The 22,136-nt window shown below is 46.2% G+C and overlaps 1 protein-coding gene across 2 annotated transcripts in view; it reads right to left on the reverse strand.

The window, feature by feature from the left end:
- Window positions 1-20,402, reverse strand: part of LOC147435274 (uncharacterized) — an 83,661-nt gene extending 63,259 nt beyond the window's left edge. The window contains exon 1 of one of the 2 annotated variants that reach the window (XM_086488351.1): window positions 20,125-20,402. In XM_086488351.1, the coding sequence (XP_086344477.1) occupies window positions 20,125-20,359 (235 nt within the window). In that variant the 5' untranslated portion in view covers window positions 20,360-20,402. The remainder of the gene's footprint in view (window positions 1-20,124) is intronic. The other variant, XM_086488352.1, reaches the window with a different exon arrangement.
- Window positions 20,403-22,136: the final 1,734 nt, after the last annotated feature.

The following is a 22,136-nucleotide window of genomic DNA, read 5'->3' on the forward strand; positions in this document are numbered from 1 at the left end:
GCCGTAACTGTTTAGTAACGCATAACTTTCCATGCATCATGAGAAAGTCATTCTTAAGCATATAGTGCTCATGATGTTGCCCATCAACAAGCTGGTCATAGATCCTTGCAAAATCTCAATCTTCAGCATATTGTGTCTTCATTTCGTCTAGTTCACAATGGTACGGAATTGACACTGCTGAAATTTGGGGCTTTCGTGACAATGCATCACCCACCACGTTCTTTTTCCCTTGCACATGCACAATCTGAAAATGGAACATTGACAAGATGTTTGCCCATCGCATGTGCTTCTCAGACAACTTCGTCTGTGTAAGAAAATATCGCAAGGTTTGATTATCCGTTTGGACAACAAAATCAGCCCCTAGTAAATAGTGTTTCCAACTAGTGAGAGCATGAATTACTGCCAGCAATTCTTTCTCATAGACTTGCAAGTTCCTTTCAATCTTCAAAAGAATTCTGCTCTCATATGCGACTACTCGGCCATTCTGCATTAAAACTGCACCAAGACTATGGCCACACGCATCACATTGAACCACAAAAGGTTTAGAAAGATCTAGCAAAATAATTATCGGATCTGAAGTCAACTTCTCTTTCAAGTGTTTGAACGCTAAAATTTCCTTGGCTGTCCACTTGAAAGTAACTCCTTTTTCCTTGCAGTGCATGGAGTGGAGAAGCAATCTCAGCAAAATTTCGTATGAACCTCCTGTAGTAGGAACATAAGCCTAGAAAGCTTCAAATGTCATGTACGGACTTCAAGTCTGGCCATGACCTAATTGCTTCCACTTTAGCGGAATCCATGCGTACCCCATCCTTTGAAACAATGTGCCCAAGGAAGCGAATTTCTTGCAAAAAGAACTCACTTTTCTTCGCATTGATGAGTAGCCTATTCTTGCGTAGCTCATTGAAAACTGCGGTCAAGTGATCCCTATGCTCCTCTTCAGACTTTGAGTAGACAATCATGTCATCAAAGAAGGTACCCACGAAGTTTCTATGTGGTCTAAAAATTATGTCCATCATTCTATTAAATGTGGCAGGAGTATTTGTGAGACCAAATGGCATAACAAGAAACTCATAGAGACCAAATGTTGTCCTGAACGCAGTCTTATGGACATCTTCTCGTCTAATGCGTATCTGATGATACCCGCTCTTTAGGTCTATTCTTGTAAACAATGACGCTCCCTCAAGCCGATCAAGAATGTCATCTATCCTCGGTATGGGGAACCTGTTCTTGATAGTATTCTTATTCAAGGCGCGATAGTCAATGCACATGCGCCATGAACCATCCTTCTTCTGCACTAAGAGTACAGGCGAACAAAAAGGGGATGAACTGGGCTGAATCAACCCCTTCTCTAAAAGCTCGTTGACCTAACCCATAATCTCTTTCTGCTGGGCTGCACTAACCCTGTATGGTGGTCTATTCGGTGGACTAGAACCTGGCACAAGATCTATAGTATGATCCTCAGGTCTCTCAGAAGGTAACTCCCCTGGCAAGAGTCCGAAAAACAATCACTGAAACCACTCAAAAAAGTTGACTTGTCTTTATCTAAGGAAGACAAATTAGATACAACTTGAGGTACTTCTTTTGCAAAGATCAAGTACGCAGAAAGATGATTCTTTATTACAGATGAAATAGCAGAAGCAGAAACAACTAGAACAGACTCGCCTTTAAGCTTTACATCAAGGACATGGGTCTTTCCTCTATGTACAAGGGTAATCGTTTTGTTGTAAGTATCCACCATAGCATGCAACCTGTAACACCATGGGATACCTAGTAACACATCACAGCCCTCAAGTGGCATAATATGAAATTCTTCCGCATCCACATAGCTATGGATGTGCAGACGAAGCTTTCCCAAAATGGGAGTAACAGGCTCTGAATGTCCTGGGCATGCCAAACCTGCTTCGCCTGTCATTCCCATCTCCTCTGCACGAATGCCCAACTTTGATGCCAATTCTGGTGATATGAAATTTGCACGGGCTCCTGGATCAAAGAAAACCAGCACTGTCTGGTCTCTAACTTTGCCCCAAGCTCTGCACAGCTTCGTGGCATCTGTGTTTGGCTGATCTCCAACCAAATCTGGAACAAGTCCTGCACTCGGCTTTGGCTTCTTCCCTTTATGGTCTGACTTGTCATCCTTATCCTGTGACTTCTTCTGTGGGCACTCATTTGCAAAGTGTCCTTCCTGTTCACAAATGTAGCATTTCTTGGCCTCCCTAAGAGCTTTCCTTTCTTGAAAAGTTTTGCCAGAAAAATGCCTTTTTTGTCCTTGTCCTCGTTCCGAAGAAGATTTAGACTGCTTCTTGGACGTATCAGCTTCTTGAGTGGAGGGCTTCTTTGCAGGAGACTCAGAAGGCTTTGCTGCAACATTGCCCTTGGCTGAAAACTGTTTGCCCTGGGCCCCTTTCTTGTGGCTATTAAATCCATCGGAATCTCCCTTCGACAGATTGTTGGCCACTCTTGCATTCTCTATCAATTGAAACATATTCAAGACAGTAGTCTTTGTGCAGTAGTCCCTGATTTTCTTGGGCAATCTGCAACAGTACTTCTCAATTTGTTCTGACAAAGGCACAAACCTGTAAGAGGTGACTGGCAACAGTGCGGCCCAAAACCGTTTATTGTACTCTTCCAGATTCGCACACTGTTTAGCATTCAACTCATGCCATTCTGTCATCACATCCACTTCAAAAGTGTTTGTCAACCATGCAGGCGCAAAAAGTTGTTTGAATTGAACCCACGTTGTTGGCGCTTGACCTTGGTTCAACAATGCGGTCAACCATTGGAGCGCATTTCCTTTCAAGAAAGTGGCAGCCTTGCGTATCTTTGAAGATTCCGTGAAGTTTCCTCCAGCATAAGCTGCATCGAACTGCTGTATGAAGGTCAAAGCCTTCAATTGGTCCTCAGTTCCTCTGAAAGTTTCAAACTTCACTCCCTGCCCACCTTCCTTGTAATCCTTAGGCTGCCTCAAAGGAGCCACATTATCATAAACAGGTGCCTGTAGCAGTGGTGCTCCATGAGTGTTCATTCCAGCACTCGCATCAACTGTTTTCCCTGTCATATCTGCATTTTGTACGTATGGCTGCGAAAAACCAGCCATACCAAATTGTGTTCCAGGCACTCGAAACTGGCCATAGGCACCCTGAAAACCTGGTTGGAAACCCATGTTCAAGTACATAGGGTTACCCATGCCTGTTTGCATTGTCCCGAACACATTCCCTAGCATATAACCTGTGGAAGGTCCAGCCATAGCTTGAAACACTAAACCACCTCCAAAATAACCAGGATAAGTATTAGGTAATGGAAGGGTCTGACGCATAGCCTGTTCATTGCTCCCTTGACCATTCACAAACGGTTCCTATCCAGCTAAAGCAAGTTGCTTTGGATCATTGGACACCGCTAGTTGCTCAACCACATGGGCTTTCCCTCGAGCATCATGAGTCCTCTGCGCATTGGAAATCTCCTTTTCTTGCAACGGCTCAGTCATGCCTTGTGTAGGAGGCTGAAAACCCTATGTCGGAGCCTGTAAGAATTCCTGCATCCTTGGGTTGTTAGCCAACTGCTGAAACATGTCCATGCAACAATGCAGTTAAGTTCTAAACAACCTGTCCTCTTCTTGAAGAGTTGAAGGAATTTTCTCTGTGCCATGTGAGGAAGATCCCTCTTCAGGTACTTGGTCTCTCTTCTCTGCCATATCGACAAGCTCTGTGTTGCTTTCGCCCACAACAATCCACGCTGCACTTTTTGAAGAAAAAGTGACTATCCCGTCGATGGAACCATATAACCGGCCCGTACAACGTAGAGGGCGGTACTATTTCAATTACCTGTTAGCTTTACACAGAGCACTGAGAAGGGAAGAGAACATAGTTGCGTCCAGCGACTAGAATGTCACTGCGCACACGAGACCGACACCCTGTAGGCCCCAAAGACTGGCGCCCCTTTCGGTATTTCTTTATTCAAATTAAGGTAGACGATCCGACCACTTAGCACAAGCTTTCACAAAGCTGTCCAAACCTGGCGAGGGCTGAAAACGCAGGTTTTCGACCGGATTTCGACAGCATAACAACGCAAAAACCCCTGTAGGTCAAAAACACCTGTCTAGGACGGATTCCCTCGATATCTGGAAGCTTTCTGGTGAGCTGTCACAGAAATTCAGCGGGCTGTAATTCTCTGTTTTTCACTGCCGGGAGCCCAAAAGCCTGTACACGCATCCCAAGGCTCTCACGAGGCTCCCCCGATGTTCCCTTGCAGTTTAGGTGCGAAACCCTAAACCTGCAGAAAAACACAGCAGGCTGTAATTCCTTGTTTCGGATCGTTTTTAGCGGAGCGAACATGCCTACGCGTGTCCCAAGGGCTCCCGCACGCAATGGGACAGTTCCCCTGTGAATTGGACGAGTTTTCACGCGAGAAAACTCTCCAAACTCGCAATCTTTTGTGATGGAACTGTGCCTACCTGTGGGGGATTAGCAATTAGCTAATCCGGTTCCTGTTCAGAAGGCTCTTGCCTTGGCAAACGCGCATAAACCCCCAGAACTGTACATAGGTCAAATGAGAAGCCCACTAGTGGGGCATAACATACTGTACGTAGGGGAGAAAGAGAGCAGTATGTAGCGTGCGGGGCATCACTCCCGTCACCATACTGTGCATAGAGGGCAAGGTAAGCATTCCATAGCTTCTGTACCTGCTACAATCCACCTGAGGCTGAAAATGGCGCCCCCTTTGTTGATATGCAGCTCGTTTTTTGCCTCCGAGAGTGGCAGAATCGCTCACAGGCTGACACGTCGCCCAATTTCCGAGCTTGGGCTTTCCCTGCTAAAAATATCTCAACTGGTGCGTCACTTGACTTGGCAGCAGAGCAATAGAATGTTCCCCTTGTCATTCCAGAGCTAATGACGCGAACACATTTTCCGGTCAAAAATAGCAATTCCCTAAATTTTAGGAGATGCTTCCATGGCGTCCCTATCGGTCTCCTGACCATCATTGAAGACTACCATTTGACCAACATCTACAATGTGGGTTAATTTACTAGCCCCTTTCAACTTATAAAGTTGCAGTGACTTGACGAGTGGCCCAAATTCCAGTTTGGCGCACACGAGCTTCCATACTCATCAGAATTCAGTGCTAACTGGCCCGGGCAGTCCCTGTCTGACCGACCTAGATCCCCGATGTGAGAAACCCATTTGGCTGCAGCCGTTTCACACTGGCCATGTAATGTCCACTTGCACCTTTTCAAGGGTTCCTGGACAAACAAGTAAAAATAAAATAAATATATCTAATACTTATTCAAGGAAGGCAACAGGAAAAATACACCTCCTGGTGACAACTGGTCACGTACCTTAAAGGCCGATCCGTACAGTAGTACATACCTTACGTACTGATTACGTACCGTACACTCCGTACCTTTCCACCTTGTGTAGGCAATGACACAAGCGATGACATCAGCGATGATGCATGTGATGACACAAGCGATGACATAGACAATGATGCCGATGATGACACAAGCGATGACATCCACGATGATGTAGGTGATGTCATAAGCGATGATGCCGTCTTCTAGAGTCTTCCAGAACTTTCTTCCAAGATCTTCCAAGACTTTCCGGAATCTCCTTAGTGATTTCCTATAGGAAACTCAAGAAGACCGACTCTCAAGCCTCCATGACATTATCCCCTCCTCTAGCAACGAGTTCTACGAGGAGCGGTTTTGCTTCTTCGCATGGGAGCAAAGCTTGATGGATGGCTGTTGATGGTACTCATGAAGTTTGTACCAATGGCAAGACTCGAGTACTAAAACATGGAAGATTGCATAAATCCACATAGACTTGGAAACTGGAGAGGATATGTGACTGAATTCACTTGGCCACCTATCTTGAATGGTCCAAGTCTTTGATAATCTAGCTTTTGCGAAGGATGAGATGAACATAGATCACGGTGGAGAAGCCATACTCGATCCCTAATCTCGTATAGTGGATGTTGCATTTGATGTTTGTCCACACTAACTTTATACCTGTGTTGAGCTCTTCTGATATTTACTATCAATTCTTTGTGAATGCTTTGTAGATGTGTGGCTAAATTTTTGGCAGTCCGATTCTTCACTCGATGATTCATGTGGACATCCATCATTAGGTGATGATGCTAGTTGATTGTACATTGATGATACTGCTCTATGGCTTGATTCACCCCCTTTGTTTGTCCATCACTTTGGGATGATTGGATAAAGAGAGGTTAATCTTTACAACTTGAATCTTGAACAAGTCTTTCCAAAAGCTTGATAGAAACTTGTCACGTGACACATCCCAAACCTATGTGTCCGTGAACAAGCTACACCACAGCAGGGTTCAGTCAATTCAGTCAAGTCTAGATTAGCAGTGATCTGGCACTTTTGTGAGTCTATTCGTAGACCGTGCATGCCCAATCACTTAGCATAGATGCATATCCTCCGGTTGCACACAGCATGATCATCGGAATTCCCATCAGATTCAGTCAGGGGAATTTTCCAGTGCATTTAGCCTATTTTCCTATTTTTGGTTATTTTCACTTATTATTTTTAAGTGACTTTCAACAAAAGTAGGTAGGGCAATTTTGCTAAGTTAATATATAAGCAAACCCAAGTTAACACTTTCTGGCAGAAGAGGCAGCAGGAGCTTCCCGCTCAACAGACAACTTCTCAGCAGTACCCCCCCTCAGCACCCCCTAGCGTTTTTCAAGCAGTACCATCGCCACCCTCACCCCATCCCTGGCGTTTCACCCACAGCATCCAGCATCGCCATCAAGTGCCATTCTCTGGCGTGTTCCCGCGACCCACAGGCCTCGGCCGTTGGCGTTTTTGACCATCAGCAGCAGCCCCAAGGCCCAACGTTATTGGAATTACAAACCAGCAGCAGAACCCAGCGATTTCAGCCTATGGTAGCGTTTTTCACAGCAGGTTTCCAGCCCATAAAAACGCAGCCTGTTCCCTGCCATAACCTCAGCGTTTTGTCATTAGCATGAACCCCGAGAAAGCCACCATTTTCAGACATAAGGACAGCCGTAAGACAGTCCATTTCAGCCCCGAAACAGTCCCGAAAATCAGCAGTTAGAAGATCTCAGATTTCAGCCACCAAGTTGTCGTCGTCATCGGCATAGTCCCATTGCATCAGTCCATTGCATACGCATTGTACACCTTTGTGCAATCAAAGTAGACCACTCTCGCCGACGAGAGTGGGGCCTTCGGAGGAGGGTTTTACAACCTCTCGGGTGTCGTATCTCTTTTTTCTCCTTCTCTCAGTCTCATTCACTTGCACGCACAATATCCACTCACTTTGTTCGTGATCATAGCACTCTCCATAAAGACGGAAGGCTCTCTCCTTCCCTAAGAACTAAAAGGAACCTTGAGCAATAAAGATCACTGATCTTGAGAAAATACAGCATTCATTCCGCTGCACCTTACATTGTTATCAGAGCTTTGGAAGTGTTCTAGATTACTCAAGGAAAGAACCACAAGAATTTTTTTTGTTTGTTGCGGTCGCACGAACCCAAGTTTACTTGGGCGTGGCGATTCCTAATCATGTTTTGTTGAAGAGTGACAGGAATCCCAAGCAAGAAGGGCTTGTCCAGCCTCCCCTTGTGTCTCTTTTCACTCATTGAGAGTGGACCGTGCACTTAGCGGCCGGCCAATCCACGTGAGGTGGGAAAAAGCAACCTTGGTGTGAGCGCAAGGCTGCCAAGGGGTGCGCCCGCAGAAAAGAGTAGAACTCAGGTGAAGAGAAGATCCTTCTCCAACACGATTTGCAAGCGAAAGAAAACCCCAAGAACCCAAGACCCGCAAGACTCAAGAACCTCAAGAACCCAAGATTATCAAGGATCTCAAGAACCTCAAGACCCTCAAGAACCCAAGTTCCTCACGAGCTTAAGACCCCAAGATCATAGTGCATGGTCGTCACCCGAAGCGGAATGGATACTTCGCATACAAGTGGTGAGCATGAGAGAGGCGACGAAGACTCGTCCCCACACGGAGATGATTTCTTCAACCCTCCCCCTTCGCCATCTACGCCACCAAGTCCACCAAACCCTATGGAGGAAATGGTCAAGCAGATGATGGCCATGATGGATAGACAAGAAGCAAGTCGTCTTGCTCAGGACCGTGAGCGCCTTACTCAGCAACGTGAGCGCATTGCTCTTGCCGCAAAACAAGAAGAAAATCGACTTGCTCACGAACGTGAGCGTATTGCTCTTGCCGCAAAGGAAGAACATCGACTTGCTTTCGAACGCGAGCGCGATGAATGAGAGACTCAAAGGGAGATTCGTCATCAAGAATTTATTTCCCATATCCTAACCTCGAAGACCGAACCACCCAAAGATCGTGGAAGTTCGTCAAGTGGCGCAAGCCACGAAGTGGATTCCAACCACCCAGTCACAGAAAAGTTGACTTTCAGTAAGTATGACGGTAAGATGGATGCTACGGTTATTCATTCTTGGTTGCATCAATTTAATGCTTATTTTGGGACAACTAAGAAGACAGGAAATAGCAAAGTTTTGACGGCAGCTATGTACCTTGCCAGTGATGCCATCAATTGGTACCACGCATGGCAAGAGGCACAGCTAGCCACGCACTTACAGGCAGCCGACAATTTCACGCCCCCCTCTTTTCGTTGGGCTGATTTCCAAGACAAGCTCAAGGCGCGGTTTATGCCACCTCAGTACCTTGCACGATTGAAGGACGATTAGCGAGCTCTCAAGAAAAATGGTATGCCGGTTACGTCTTTTTCTAATCGTGTTTTACAGCTAGGTATCCAACTACGCATGTCGGATGATGAGCGCAAAGAGGCTTTTCTCTTTGGATTGGACGAGTATATTAAGTACAATGTCGAGGTATTCGATCCAATCGATCTCAACAAGGCGGTAGCGATTGCTCTCGCACAGGAGATGAAGCACAACAAGGGAAAGCCTAAGGAGAACAAGACTTCCACAAGTACCTCGCAGACTTCTCAAAACCCGCAGAACGGTAAGAACGGTAAGAATGGTAAGAATGATAACTCTTCTAACCAATCTTCCAACAGTCTCTCATCAAAGAATTCTTCCAATGAATCTAAGGGTAAGGCTAACACAACTGCTAAACCTAAGCTTACTCCAGATGAAAAGGTAGCACAAGGAATTGTAGGAGGATACATCACGTCGGAAGAACAAAGCACTTATTCTAAGGAAGGTCGTTGTTTTCATTGTCACATTAAGGGTCACATAAAACGAACATGTCCTAAGCTTGAATCGAATGAATCTAACAAACCCACAGCACCCACTATATCTGTCAATGCAATGAATGATACACGATTGTACCCAAAGTTTCTCTAAACCCTCCCATTGATGATTCTCTCATTAAATGTTATGGTCGCACGTCAGGGCCCCGTTTTGTCATATTGTTTGACCCAGGTAGTATGCATGATGTGATCAGTTCCTCTCTTGTTGAGAGAGCCCGCCTCGAAGTTAGTCCGAGATCTCTTATCGAGGTCTCTAGCTTTCGTTCCGGTATGGACGCTCTCATCACGAAGGAGTGCCTTGATGTGTTGTTTGCAATTCAACAGACTGCCTTCACTAGAAGATTTGTTGTTTCTCCTCTCTCAAGATGTGATATGATTTTAGGCATAAAATGGTTTCATGAACTGAACCCTCTCGTTGATTGGGAGGCTAGCACTTTAACTCTCAATGCCAAAAGTGATTCTCCCACTGTCATTCATAGAGAGGACATTGCTCCTTCTCCATCTCTCATTGCTAATCTGCAGGACAAGATTGAAAGGGTTCGAGATAAGGAGACTCTCTCAGTCTCTTTTTCTCCACAGCATGACACACAGGATTTGCATGATTATGAGAAGCATGATGATTTGATGGATAATGATTTGCATGATGATTTGGATGAAAAAGACAAGCATGATGAATTACATGAAGATGATGTGATTGTTCACAAGGATGATGTGTTAGTTGATGCTTTTTCTAGCGAAGCTAACCTCGTTGTAGATTCGATCAATCACCAAGAATCGATCTTGGCTTTCGAGTCGAGGTCCACAGATCGCCCACAAGACGATTCGATAGATCCCGAAAAAGCGATCTTGGCTCTCGAGCCTTGGTCCAAAGAACCATCACAGGAAGTATTATGTGTTCGTATGATTGATACGCACACATTGTTCAAGTGTTTCATTCGTGAAGGTTTCCTGTATTTTAGTCAACATCGTTATGTGATCCCTTTTCCTAGGCATGACATATTGTATGTTGAGCACGTTTCTCTCATGGATGAGCACGAATGTATGCAGATTTTTCGAGAAAAGCTGAAAAGTTTGTATGTAAGGAAGTCGCATTCCATGTCTCTTCCTTGGCATGACAGTTTCCAAACGAGCACATGAAAGTATGGGCACCAAGCATGGGCATTTCCATTGTGAGGTTGAAGCATCGAAGGAGCCACAGAAGACTTTGTGTCGCTTTCGGCGCGGCCCAAAGAAGCAAGCATTGCAGACCTTTATGCAGTTCAAATACCGCTCGACCCACACAACAGAGTGGGCCGGCGAAGAGTCCCTTCTAGGATTCCGGATGCTGTTGGCGCTCTCCCTCGTAGACCGTGCATGCCTACTCACTTAGCATAGATGCATATTGTAACCGGTCTGTTAACTTCAAAAAGGGCGGTAGACATTACTTCAAACAATGATTTAGCTTTCACCCATTATTAGTCGTCTATTCTACCTATGCTATAATGACACGAGAGAGGGGAATGGGATACAGATGCTAGAATGCATCTGTATGCGAGTCAGACTCTAGATTGGCCCCTAAATAGGCGTCCCTTTCGGTATTTCTTTATTCTTCAACAGAGGGAATAAAAGTTGTGGTTCCCTACAAGCTGCCCCGCACAACCTTGGCTGAATTTCAATTGGTCCTGAACGCATCATCCTCAAGTTGCCCAATCATAAAGCCCTGTACTTGCAGACAGGGTGGCCGTGAACTCTCGCCAACCTCGAACACCATAGGAATTTCTTGTCTATCCTGCGGAAGGGAACCCTCTTCCATAATGCCTTTCCCTTTGTCAGCCATAGTGTAATCCGCGTTCCTGTACTCTGTGTTTTACCCAAAACAACCGAGGCTTACTTCTTGAGGAAAAAGTGATTTATGTCTTGGCAATCGAACCATGAAACCGGCCAGTAGGGTGGTAGACTTTGGCTTTCACCCGAAATTCTTTACTTTAGACACACACTGAGAGCACTTTGGAAAGGCATCCTGCGACGGGAATTAACACTTAAAGCACACACATGACTCGGAAGCTAGAATGCTCCGAGCAAATGCCGACAACCTGTAGGACCCAAAATTGGCGCCCCTTTCGGTATTTCTTTATTCTCTAAGAGGGTAAATTACAAAGAAGAGTCCTGGGAATTCTTTACCAGTATCCAGCTAGACACCAACTGTTTTGGCAACATAACAGCCCCAAAACTTGCCCGAAACTAATTCCCTTGCTAGAACTCACTTCCACTGACATAAACCCTCTGATTTCTGCCCAAAAACCGTAAATTCAGCACGCTGTATTTACTGGTTTTTTCCCTGTTTGCAGTCCTAAACAGTCCTTGAACTGTCCTCTAACAGTGGGGCACTGTTCCCAATGGTTCTGGCATCCGTATGGCGCTGAAAAACAGTCCCAATTCAGCGCATAACCAGCGTTGAAAATGCACCTGTACGGTGAGGTTATCACCCTCACCGGTGCCTGCTTTTGGAGCAGCAGTTAGCTAGTCTTGTTCCTGCTCAGAGAGGCTCTTGCCTCAGCAAAAACGAATGACTACACAGCTGTACATGAGTCAAATGAAGAGCCCTCTTGTACCATACTATACATGAGAGGGAAAGCTTGCAGTCAATAGCTCTTAACCTGTGACAGAAACTTGCAAATGAGCTCTTTCAGCTAGAAATTCGGCGCTACCTTCTTTTGCATGAGGAAAGTGCATGAAAAGGTGCCACTTGGCACATTTACAAGCAATTTTCCGTTTTAGGCTTGCCGCTTAAAAATCTCCCAACTCGTTGCCCAGTTGACTTTGCAGTGGAGTTCTAAAATGTTCCCATTGCCATTCCGGAGGTAATGACGCGAACAGATTTTTATGGTCCAAAATCAAAGTTACTTGGAACGGGAACACGGAACGGAAACGGTACTGGAACATAGAGGCGGGGACCGGAACATGAACGCCGAAACGGTCTACAAAAAAAACGTTGAAATTAGCCTCAAAACAGCCTATAAGTTAGTAAACAACTATAAGCCAAGCTTCTAACATCTAGTTGGACAATTAGAATCATGTTCAGACATGTTTCAAGTTTCAACATGTCGCTTGTGCGCGGTAGTGGTTGCGTACGTGAATTCAAGTTACCGGAGTTGTAGACACCTCATAACATACTAAGCGCATCACAAATAACATTATCTAGGAAGTGCAAAGATTGAAGAGCTCAATAGACAGAAAGATGGAGTAAAAAGACCATGAACTATAAGTTCAATTGTGGCTTATAAGGCCAGCCAAGGCGCTACAAAAAGGTAAGCACTGAGAACTTAAAGAAAAGATAAGAGTCGAGGCTCAAGAGTCAAGACTAGCCACTAGGGACTCCATAGCTCAATACATAGATGCCAAAATGCCAAAATGGAAACATGTCAAGGCCAAGGCTTAAGGATCAGAAGAGCCACTAGCCTGCCAGTCTGTAGTGGTGGCCTGGAGATCATGGATGTCATCCCCATCCCCATCCCCAACAGGCTCGTCCGCATCATCCACTTCATGTAAAACTTCTGTAGATCCACCCTCCCAAGTATCTCCACCTCTACATCCATCTCCCACTATAGAAAGGGATCTGATACTTTGGATGCCGACTTGCACAACACACGCAAGTTTGCATTCACAAATACAAGATCATTTGCTTTCTCCACGGCAAGTCGGTTTCTCTTCCTGCATGCAACGTGGCTGTAAACACTCCACAATTGCTCCAAGCAAGAGGAGCTAACCACTTGGTTGAGGATGCGGATAGCGAGTCGCTGAAGCTCTGGCCCATCTGAGCCATAGTCCTACCACCACAAAACTGAGGAGATCTTGGTGAGATCAACTTGGGCATCGGCAAGCCCAATCCACGCATATCCCTGTACATAGCAAGCTGATCCTTGATTTTGCGGCGTTCTTCTTGATCAGGGTAAAACATGCTCAAGATCTCCTTCCATTGCTTGTTCACCTCTCCATCATGCTCCTGCCCTGCACCTTGAAACTCTATATCCAGCACAAAAGCCGCACCATGGAAAGGGGAAGCATAGGTGTCCCATCTACTCTGACAAAGCTGGCTATCTCCTCAAACCTGTCTGCATCTGGCTAAAGTGTTTGGAGGGCCTTCACCATGCAATCCATGGCCTCATAAACCTTGCCAATGCAAGGTTGCATGCCATCAACTACTCGAAGCAAGTGGAGTACAGGCTGCACCATTTGGTCTATAGTCTTCAATGACTCCCAAAACTCGGGATCCTCTAACTTGCCTGCACATAAGATCCCTGCGAGACTGAACCTGCGTAGGATGAGGAAGTGTACTCCGTATCGATGAGGGTCTGTAGCACTGCACTCTGACATTCACATAGGCGATGAACCATTAGGTAGTTGTAAGCAAAGCGGGTCTCACAATACTTCAAGAGAACCTTGCCCCCTAACCGCTTCAAGAATGCAGAACGAAGGAGATTGTGATTGTTGATGAAGGACACTAGCTTGGACACACTTGTAATGAGTGGCTCAATCCAAGGTATGCGCCCTATATCCTTTAACAGGTTGTTAAGGCAATGTGCCATACAAAATGACACTTTGATGCGGGGATACATGCCCTCCAAAATGGCGCCGGCTGCCCTGTTTGATGCCTCCCCATTCGTGACAAGCTGCAACACCACCTCTGAGCCAATGATCTCTATAGCAGACGCCCACTCTCCTGCAAGCACATCGGCGGATTTCCCTGTTTCTGTGGCATCATGTGAGTGGGCAAAGTACATCTCTCCCTTGCAACAAGCCACAAGCCCATGAATGGATCTCCTCCTCGTGTCGCTCCATCCATCTGCAATGAGTCACTCCATACTTGGCCCATTGTCGCTTCATATTTACGGTTGCCATCTCCACAACGGCCTTCTCTCTATCAAGAAGAGAAGTACGGAGGGCCTCTAAAGTGGGTGGCACGTAGCGTGGCCCGTAATCCCCAATCCTTGTGCACATTGCTTGAAGTAGTCCGACCTATACAATGTACATGTCACAAAGGTCAAAAGTCAAGACAATGTTGTTTGGAAAACGGACATACTAGTTATGGTCATAATAATGATAATATATGTGAGCATTGAGAACTTGGAACTTACCGAGCCTTTATGAAAGGGATATGATCGTGATAAAAAAAGCGGGCAATGGAGGCATCCACATCCTCCTCCTTTTTTGGATCCCATGACGCATCTAGAGTTCGTTGACGATGGGTGGGAAGAGAGAGTGAAATAGTTTGAAACGATGTTTGAGCCGCCGCACTACTACCTCCAACGGAAGCTTGCGAATGAGTGGTAGAAGAAGGAAAACCAAGTGATTGGGATCAATGGCTTGCCGCTTGGGTCGATCATTTGCTTTGGCTCTCATAATGGCATCCTTGATCTCAAGCTCCTTCTCGGCCATCACATTCTTGCAATGCTTCACTTGCTCCCCCACTACGTGAAGAAGGTGTACTCGGACCTTGCTTGTCCCGGATTTACGGTGGAAGCCACATAGTTTACACGTCCATGGTCTTGCACTGCCGTCTTTGCCCAAGACTTCGGAATGCACCTCATCCCACCATAAAGGCTCATCCTTCTTTCCTCTCTTAACAACCGAGGGACCTTCATGTGATGCGGAAGCTTGTGCCATATAGATGGCGCTTGAGGCTTGAAACTCGAGAGAGGGATGGAGGGATGGAGCTTGAAAGTTGAGAGAGGGATGGAGCTTGAGAGAGGGATGCGATGGAGGAATGGAGCTTGCAAGAGGGATGAAGCTTCAAGCTTGAGAGCTTGTGGCTTCAAGCTTGAGAGAGAGGGTGAGAGCACTTGAAGCTTCAAGCTTGAGAGAGGGTGTGAGAGTGAGACTCGAGAGTGGCTTGCCGTTCGGCGCTTCAAGCTTGAGAGGGAGGGTGAGACTCGAGAGCGTGTCTTCAAGGCGCTTCAAGCTTGAGAGTGAGGGCTATGAAAGTGCGAGGGGTGAGGGTGAGCTTTTATAGAAAAAAAGAAAACCCCCCCCCCCCCCCCCCCCCCCCTCCCTCCCCACCTCTATTGTGAACCACCCCCAAAGTTCAAACGGACTGGCACCCCCGCTCGTTTTCAAATTTTAAATTTGCCGCCAATTTTCAAAATTTAAAATATGCCACCCGCCGTTTCACCCGACCGTTCCCCCTTGTTCCGGCTGGCTGGAACGCCGTTCCGCTATCAGGTCCTCAACCGGAACGCCTATCCGTTCCCGACCCCGTTTCCTCGGTTAAGGAAGGCTGGAATGCTCTTTCAGTACGGAATGCCTCCGTTCCCTGTTACTGTGTCCAAAATAGCAATTCCCTAAATTTTAGGGGATGCTTCCGTTGCATTCCCACTCGTCATCTGACCATCTATCCCCACTGGGACCGCATCCACTCGTCATCTGACCATTTATCCCCACTGTGGATGCCATCTGACCATTTATCCCCACTAGGACCACATCCAAAAATGCATTGTAGCCCAGCTATCAGGTATTTTCCTTTGGTGATCCCACCTTGGCACTATGCCTTTATTGAGTTCACTTCCTAGTATCCACCAACTTGCTAAGTGCGATGGGGGGACCTACATGATCTTGAACTGAGCCTAGACATCCTCTTACTATACGAGTTCCAACGCCGACCAACTTCCCGTCTGCAGGCGAAACTACCATTCACATTGGCCATACAATGTCCGACTATTTTCAACTTTAAAAAGAGGGTCTCAAAAATTAAGCAAAAATCATTGGAAAGAAACCAACAACTCAGGTTAGCAGTTGCCACGCCCTTGTGACAGAAAAATATTTATAAATGAATTATTGGATTTATAAGTGAGGGTTTTCTCGCTTGGAACACCAAGAAAAATAATTCTAGTTCCTGGAATTTTAAGTGAGAGGGTTTTTCTCACTCGAGACATCCGAGCACAGATATTTCTAGTGTGTCATTCAGAGTGGTGATGGGAGCACTGTGAGGGAATATCTGTAAGGCCACCAAGAACGGGTACTTCTGATGCGTCACATCGGATGGGTGACAGGGAGCATCGGGAAGAAGTATTCGACCATCTGGGAACGGACATCTCTGATGCGTCATAGGATGGGTGACATAGAGCATCGTGAAGGAGATTGTATCGTAAGTTCGGTAGGAAAGGACTAGGTGATGGGTATTCCTGATGCGTCACAAGGTGGGTGACGGGTGCATCGCAAAGGAAATATCCATAGTCAAGAGGAAATTCCAAACTCGGTTAGAATTGTGCACAAGGAAGAGCAAGCACTTGAATGAAGATGGGTTCAAAGGAAACTTTGAGAAAAAAATGAAAGCTTTCTGAGAAAGCCGGTTGCTTTTTGGGAAAGCAAATGCTTTCCCACAAGGAAGTCTATGTCTGCATTGCAACTGTGCATGTGATTGCATCCAGGGACACCTCGCAAGTGTTGTGAAAGCATTGTTTTTAACTTGTAAGGTTTTATTGATTTTTTGGGCAAATTCGGGCTATTTTTAAAATACGCAAGCCGTCCACTTAATAAGTGGGCAGCCATCTGATAAATTAAGTAGCAAAAACCAGCCAGCGATTTCTCTCTCTCTCTTTCTGACAGAAGAGCAAAAAAAAACAAAAAAAAAACGGCCGCGATCTCTATGCGGGCAGCCTGCGCTCAACTATTGCTGCATTGGCCAAGGAGCTATAAAAGCATCACACGCCCTCTCTCAGAGGAGGAGTTGCCAGCATCAGCAAGAGAAGACTCTGCCGCCAGAAGACGCAAGGGATCGCGAGACTACGAAGCACGAAGGTCGCCTTTTCCCACACAAAGAGCGAGAGGTATCAATTGTGGATTTGCCATACGAATTGTTGTCCCGTGTTTGTGTGTGTTTGTAGGTGTAATTCCTCTTCACGAGGGAGTAGGAGCAGAGGAAGGCATGAGAGTCTGCAGAAGAAAGCGCTTTGAGGAACTAGAGCCAGATCAACCCAAGGGTTTTTTTCGTACTCGAGTTTGGAAAGTAGATCCACGGATCTAAGAGTGCTAGACACGCAAGATGTGATCCGGAAGTTGAATTCCCAAGGGAAGGACTTCGTGTCCAGGGAAGCAAAGTTATTCTGCAAGAAGAGGACTCTCGAAACCGAGTCTGGAAGGTGAGATCCAGAGGCCAGAACCTTGGTTCTCGAGGATTTGGAATAAGGAACGGAAGTTCCTTGGAATAGGTTTTTGCCCTAGGAATAGGAAGCCGAGGCTTCCAGAAACCTTCAAGTCTTATTCTAGAACAAACGTGGTAATACGTTCGGTTCAAGTGCTTGTATAGACCTCTCCTCAGTAATAAAGATACTATCACGAGGGGGGACCATCCCATCTTCTGGTTCCCAGTACTGTGTCGATCTTCTCACTCTCTCTCTTTATTTCTCTCTATATCATCTGGCTTCAGTATTAAGTGATAAATTCTATTTATCCGAGTATATTCTATATTGCCATGCGCTCCCGTTTGTGACAATGTCCGAGGGTCCTCTCTTTGCATATGCTCCCAAGCTGATTTGCCAAAGAAGAGGCCCGAGGCACACTAAAGGTTTTACATGTGGCCTCTCGCCCAAAAGCATTGCAATGAAAAGCTACTGCTCAAAAAGCATCCCAAGCCAAAATTTTGCACCCATGAGGTTTCTCACTCTGATGATTTGTGAACACTGTGAAATTTGCTCAAAGCGGGAAATGTCTCCACTGAGTCAGAGCGTGTATCACTCCTAACAACTCTTTCTTGTAGGTCTATGCAACCCTCTCATGTCTAGAGAACATTCTACGCTCGTAGGCTATGACATGGCCCTCCGACATTAAGACTACTCCAAGTCTGCTACAAGCATCACAATAATCCTCAAAACGTTTCTACAAATCTGATAAAATCAAACCGGACAAGTCGTCAACTTTTCATTGAGTGAACGGTGCAATTTCTAAGGATCCCCAAGTGAACGGAACCCCTTTCTCAATCAAGATATGCAAGAGAAAAGAGATCTCCGCAAACTTCCTAATTGAACCGCCTGTAGTAAGAGCATAAACCCAAAAAGCCTCGAATTTTATGTAAATTCTTTAATTCTGGCCAAGTCCAAATGGTTTCTATCTTGGCCGGGTCCATCTACACACCCTTTGCTAAGACAATGTAACCCAAAAAGTGTATCTCTGGCAGGGAAAACTCGCTCTCTTTCCCGTTGACCACCAATCTTTGCCGCCGTAGTGCCTCAAAAACCTATAAGAAATGGTTCATGTGATCTACTTCATTCTTGGAGAATATAATGATGTCCTCGAAAAAGGTGCCAACAAATGGCCTGTACTCCCTGAAAATCCTGTCAATCATCCTGTTGAACGTTGCAGGAGCATTTGTGAGATCAAAAGGAATCACAAATACTTGTACAATCCAAAGGATGTCCTAAATGCTGTAACAAACTTGGGCACTCCAAGTCTAGATTCCGTTGCAACACAAGAGAGAATCACTTTAAATACTTCACAACTTTAAAATCACAGTTCAATTTGGTCAACACGGCCTGGCGTAGTTCCATGCCGAGAGAGGCACCCCTTTTGGTATTTCTTTTATTAATCTTTGAGCAAAGTACAACTCCCGCACAAACCTCTGCTCTCAGACTCTGCGTCCAGATGCTCTGAAGAGAGAGGCCCTGAGGGCTCTTTTATTCTTACAAGGGATGCCAAAAGCAGAGCCCCAAAATCAAAAGCTCTCAAACTTAAAAGCTTCTCAAATTAAAAGCAATTGTTCTAAAAGCAACTAATCCCAAAATCTTCCAAAAAAAAGCATCAGTGTGATTTGCGGAAATCCGTACAACAGCCAGTGCAATTTCCGGCCCTGCCACGTCAGCATCGTACGGAAACTGCCACGTCAGCATGTCAATGGAATTTCCGGGATTCTGCCACGTCAACAATTCAACGCAAAAAGCGGGATTCTACTAACTGGAGTCCAAGCATAGCAAGTGGGAGTCCATGCATGGCAGGTAGTCCATGGTACATGCAAGTTAACTGGAGTCCATGCATAGCAAGGCTCGAGAACTCTAAACAACCTATCGATCCTCTATGATCTTGGATCAACAGACAACTGCATCTGTAATGATATTGCAGAGCACCTATGTCTCACCCTCGATCAGCTAGGCACTTTGACCACCTCAGGATCCGCTTTTCAGGGGTTAACTACCAATACAACTCCTGTGTAAGGACATTTCAATCTTTGGATTAACGAGTACAAAGACCAAGAATCATTTTTTATAGCACCCATCGACAGATGTGACATTATCTTCGGTATGCCATGGCATTTCGTATCCACCCGATCCCTGATTACGTCGAGAAGTCCGCCACTTGAGATATTGAGGGCAAGAAAATCAAAATTTTTGCCGATGTTGGCAATTGGATATTATATTGTAAGCCACATTTCTATGGAGATATGAAAATAAACACAATCACCCCCTTTTCTCTCTCTTTCTCAAAACCAAACTTGTGAGAGATTTAAAATTTGCTTCAACTACGTTTTATGCAAAAATAAATTACCACATAGCGACTAGCTCTTACAATATGATCAAAACGTTTTGAAATTTATCTGAAAATCTAAGTGTCCAAGAGCGGTATCTCACAAGCCACATGAAATGAGTCCAACTGAATATAGATTCATACAATGAATAAAAGTCGCAAATATATATCATTGCCTATCACATGTTCCAGGAGGGGCTCCCACAGCAGTGAGGTACTATTTGGGCCACGGTGTGATCAAGGAATGTGGCAGGCCTCTTGCCTGCTTTACGGGGCTGATGCTTTGCTTAGAGCATCAGCTGGTTTTGGGTTTCGCCCAAGATCAGGAAATCTAATGAACAATTGCATCTATGCATTTGCAGGTGAATTACATAGCACTTGCTTAAAGGTAGCCAGAGCGCTTTTCACGTACCTAATCCTTGAACCTCTCTGAAGCGTCGTCGGAGATTGTCCTGGCTTTCGGTCTCTTGCAGAGCCTTGTGAGTCTCAATGAGCAACGCTATAAGCACCTCCTTTGGACATGGATGTGATGCATCGTTCTTGGTAGGCAACGCAGCGAAACTATGTAGTCTATCAGCTCTTGGAGGCGCTGCAAACGAAATACGTGGCGCAAATGAAATACCTGGCTCTATACGTACCATCGCCATATTAAGATTTTGAACATTTCGCAAGAAGAAATCTCTTTGCCCAAATATTATTGTCTCCCCCAACCCCCTAAAAAAGTTTCCACGTGAGAGGCCCCCTCCCTCCTCGTTTGGAGGGTGTCACTCATGAATCTACGGGGCAAGGGTTCTTTTTCGGCGGGATGAGTGATTGGGACTATTGGATCGACACACTGTTGGCCCACATTCATTGGATGATGTGCGCTATTGGGTTGGGGGGGGGGGGGGGGGGGGGGGGGGGGGGGGAGATTTATATAGCGCCTGACTGGCAATGCTCTCAACGGAACGCGCTAGGCGAGCTGGATTGAGTGTGGGAGTGTGTAGAGGTAGGTCGTGGGTTCGAGGTCGATGGCCAACTGGGAGCCCTAATATTTTTGCGCTCTTTGGAAATTAATCAACGGTGGATGGACACGGAGACGTTGATCCCTTCACTCGACCCCGCGTCTTTTATCAACAAGGCCCTCCCTCCCCCACGTGTCTAATCAGCCCTCTCTACTTACGCAGCTCTATCACCCTCCCTCGCACTCCTCTGTCGTGACTCTGCCTAAGCCTTTGCCCCCTCTCACCTACGCGCCTAAGGCCTGAGAGAGAGAGAGAGAGAGAGAGAGAGAGAGAGAGAGAGAGAGAGAGAGAGAGAGAGAGAGAGAGAGAGAGAGAATCTGTGACACTTGGCTGCAGTCTGTGCGACATCTCTCTACGTGTAGGCCGTTTTGGTCCCTGCAGGACAAACCTCACAGATCTATACACACACACACACAGAATAGCACACCCACTGCCTCCATAAGCCCAGTCTCGTCTGCCTAAAGCGAAAATGTGTAAGACATACTACTTCCTTACATTTCATTGCCAACATTGGAACTCTTCCTCTAAAAGAAGGAATGAAGGATTTGAACAGGCACAGCAGCACGGACCACATCCTTGAGATTGTTCGCGTAACTGGCCCAACAACCGGCTAATGTTGTTTCGATAGACATACCACACATTAAAAAACAAAATTGAACATGTGCCAACAACCGCTAGCTTCCCTATGCCTGACTCGCAATGCTCTCAACGAAACGAGCTAGGCGAGCTGGATTGAGTGTAGGAGTGTGTAGAGGCAGGTCGTGGGTTTGAGGTCGATGGCCGGCTCGGAGCCCTAATATTTTTGCGCTCTTTGGAAATTAATCAACGGTGGATGGACACGGAGCCGTTGATCCCTTCACTCCACCCCGCGTCTTTTATCAACAAGGCCCTCCCTCCCCCACGTGTCTCATCGGCCCTCTCTACTTACGCAGCTCTGTCATCCTCCCTCGCACTCCTCTATCGCGACTCTACCTCAGCCTCTGCCCCCTCTCACCTGCGCGCCGAAGAGAGAGAGAGAGAGAGAGAGAGAGAGAGAGAGAGAGAGAGAGAGAGAGAGAGAGAGAGAGAGAGAGAGAGAGAGAGAGAGTCTGTGACACCTGGCTGCAGTCTATGCGACATCTCACTGCACGTAGGCCGTTTTGGTCCCTGCAAAACAAACCTCACAGATCTACACACACACACACACACACACACACACACACACACACACACACACACACACAGAGAATAGCACACCCACTGTCTCCATGAGCCCAGTCTCATCTGTCTGAGCTGCTTTCCCTTGCAGACCCAAGGAAGGCAAGCATTGGTGTGGGTGGGTGTGTGTGTGTGTGTGTGTGTGTGTGTGTGTGTGTGTGTGTGTGTGTGTGTGTGTGTGTGAGAGAGAGAGAGAGAGAGAGAAATTGAACCTGTGCCAACA

This window comes from Adiantum capillus-veneris, chromosome 18 (genome assembly GCF_014529385.1).
Source record: "Adiantum capillus-veneris isolate H3 chromosome 18, ASM1452938v2, whole genome shotgun sequence".
Lineage (NCBI taxonomy): Eukaryota > Viridiplantae > Streptophyta > Polypodiopsida > Polypodiales > Pteridaceae > Adiantum > Adiantum capillus-veneris.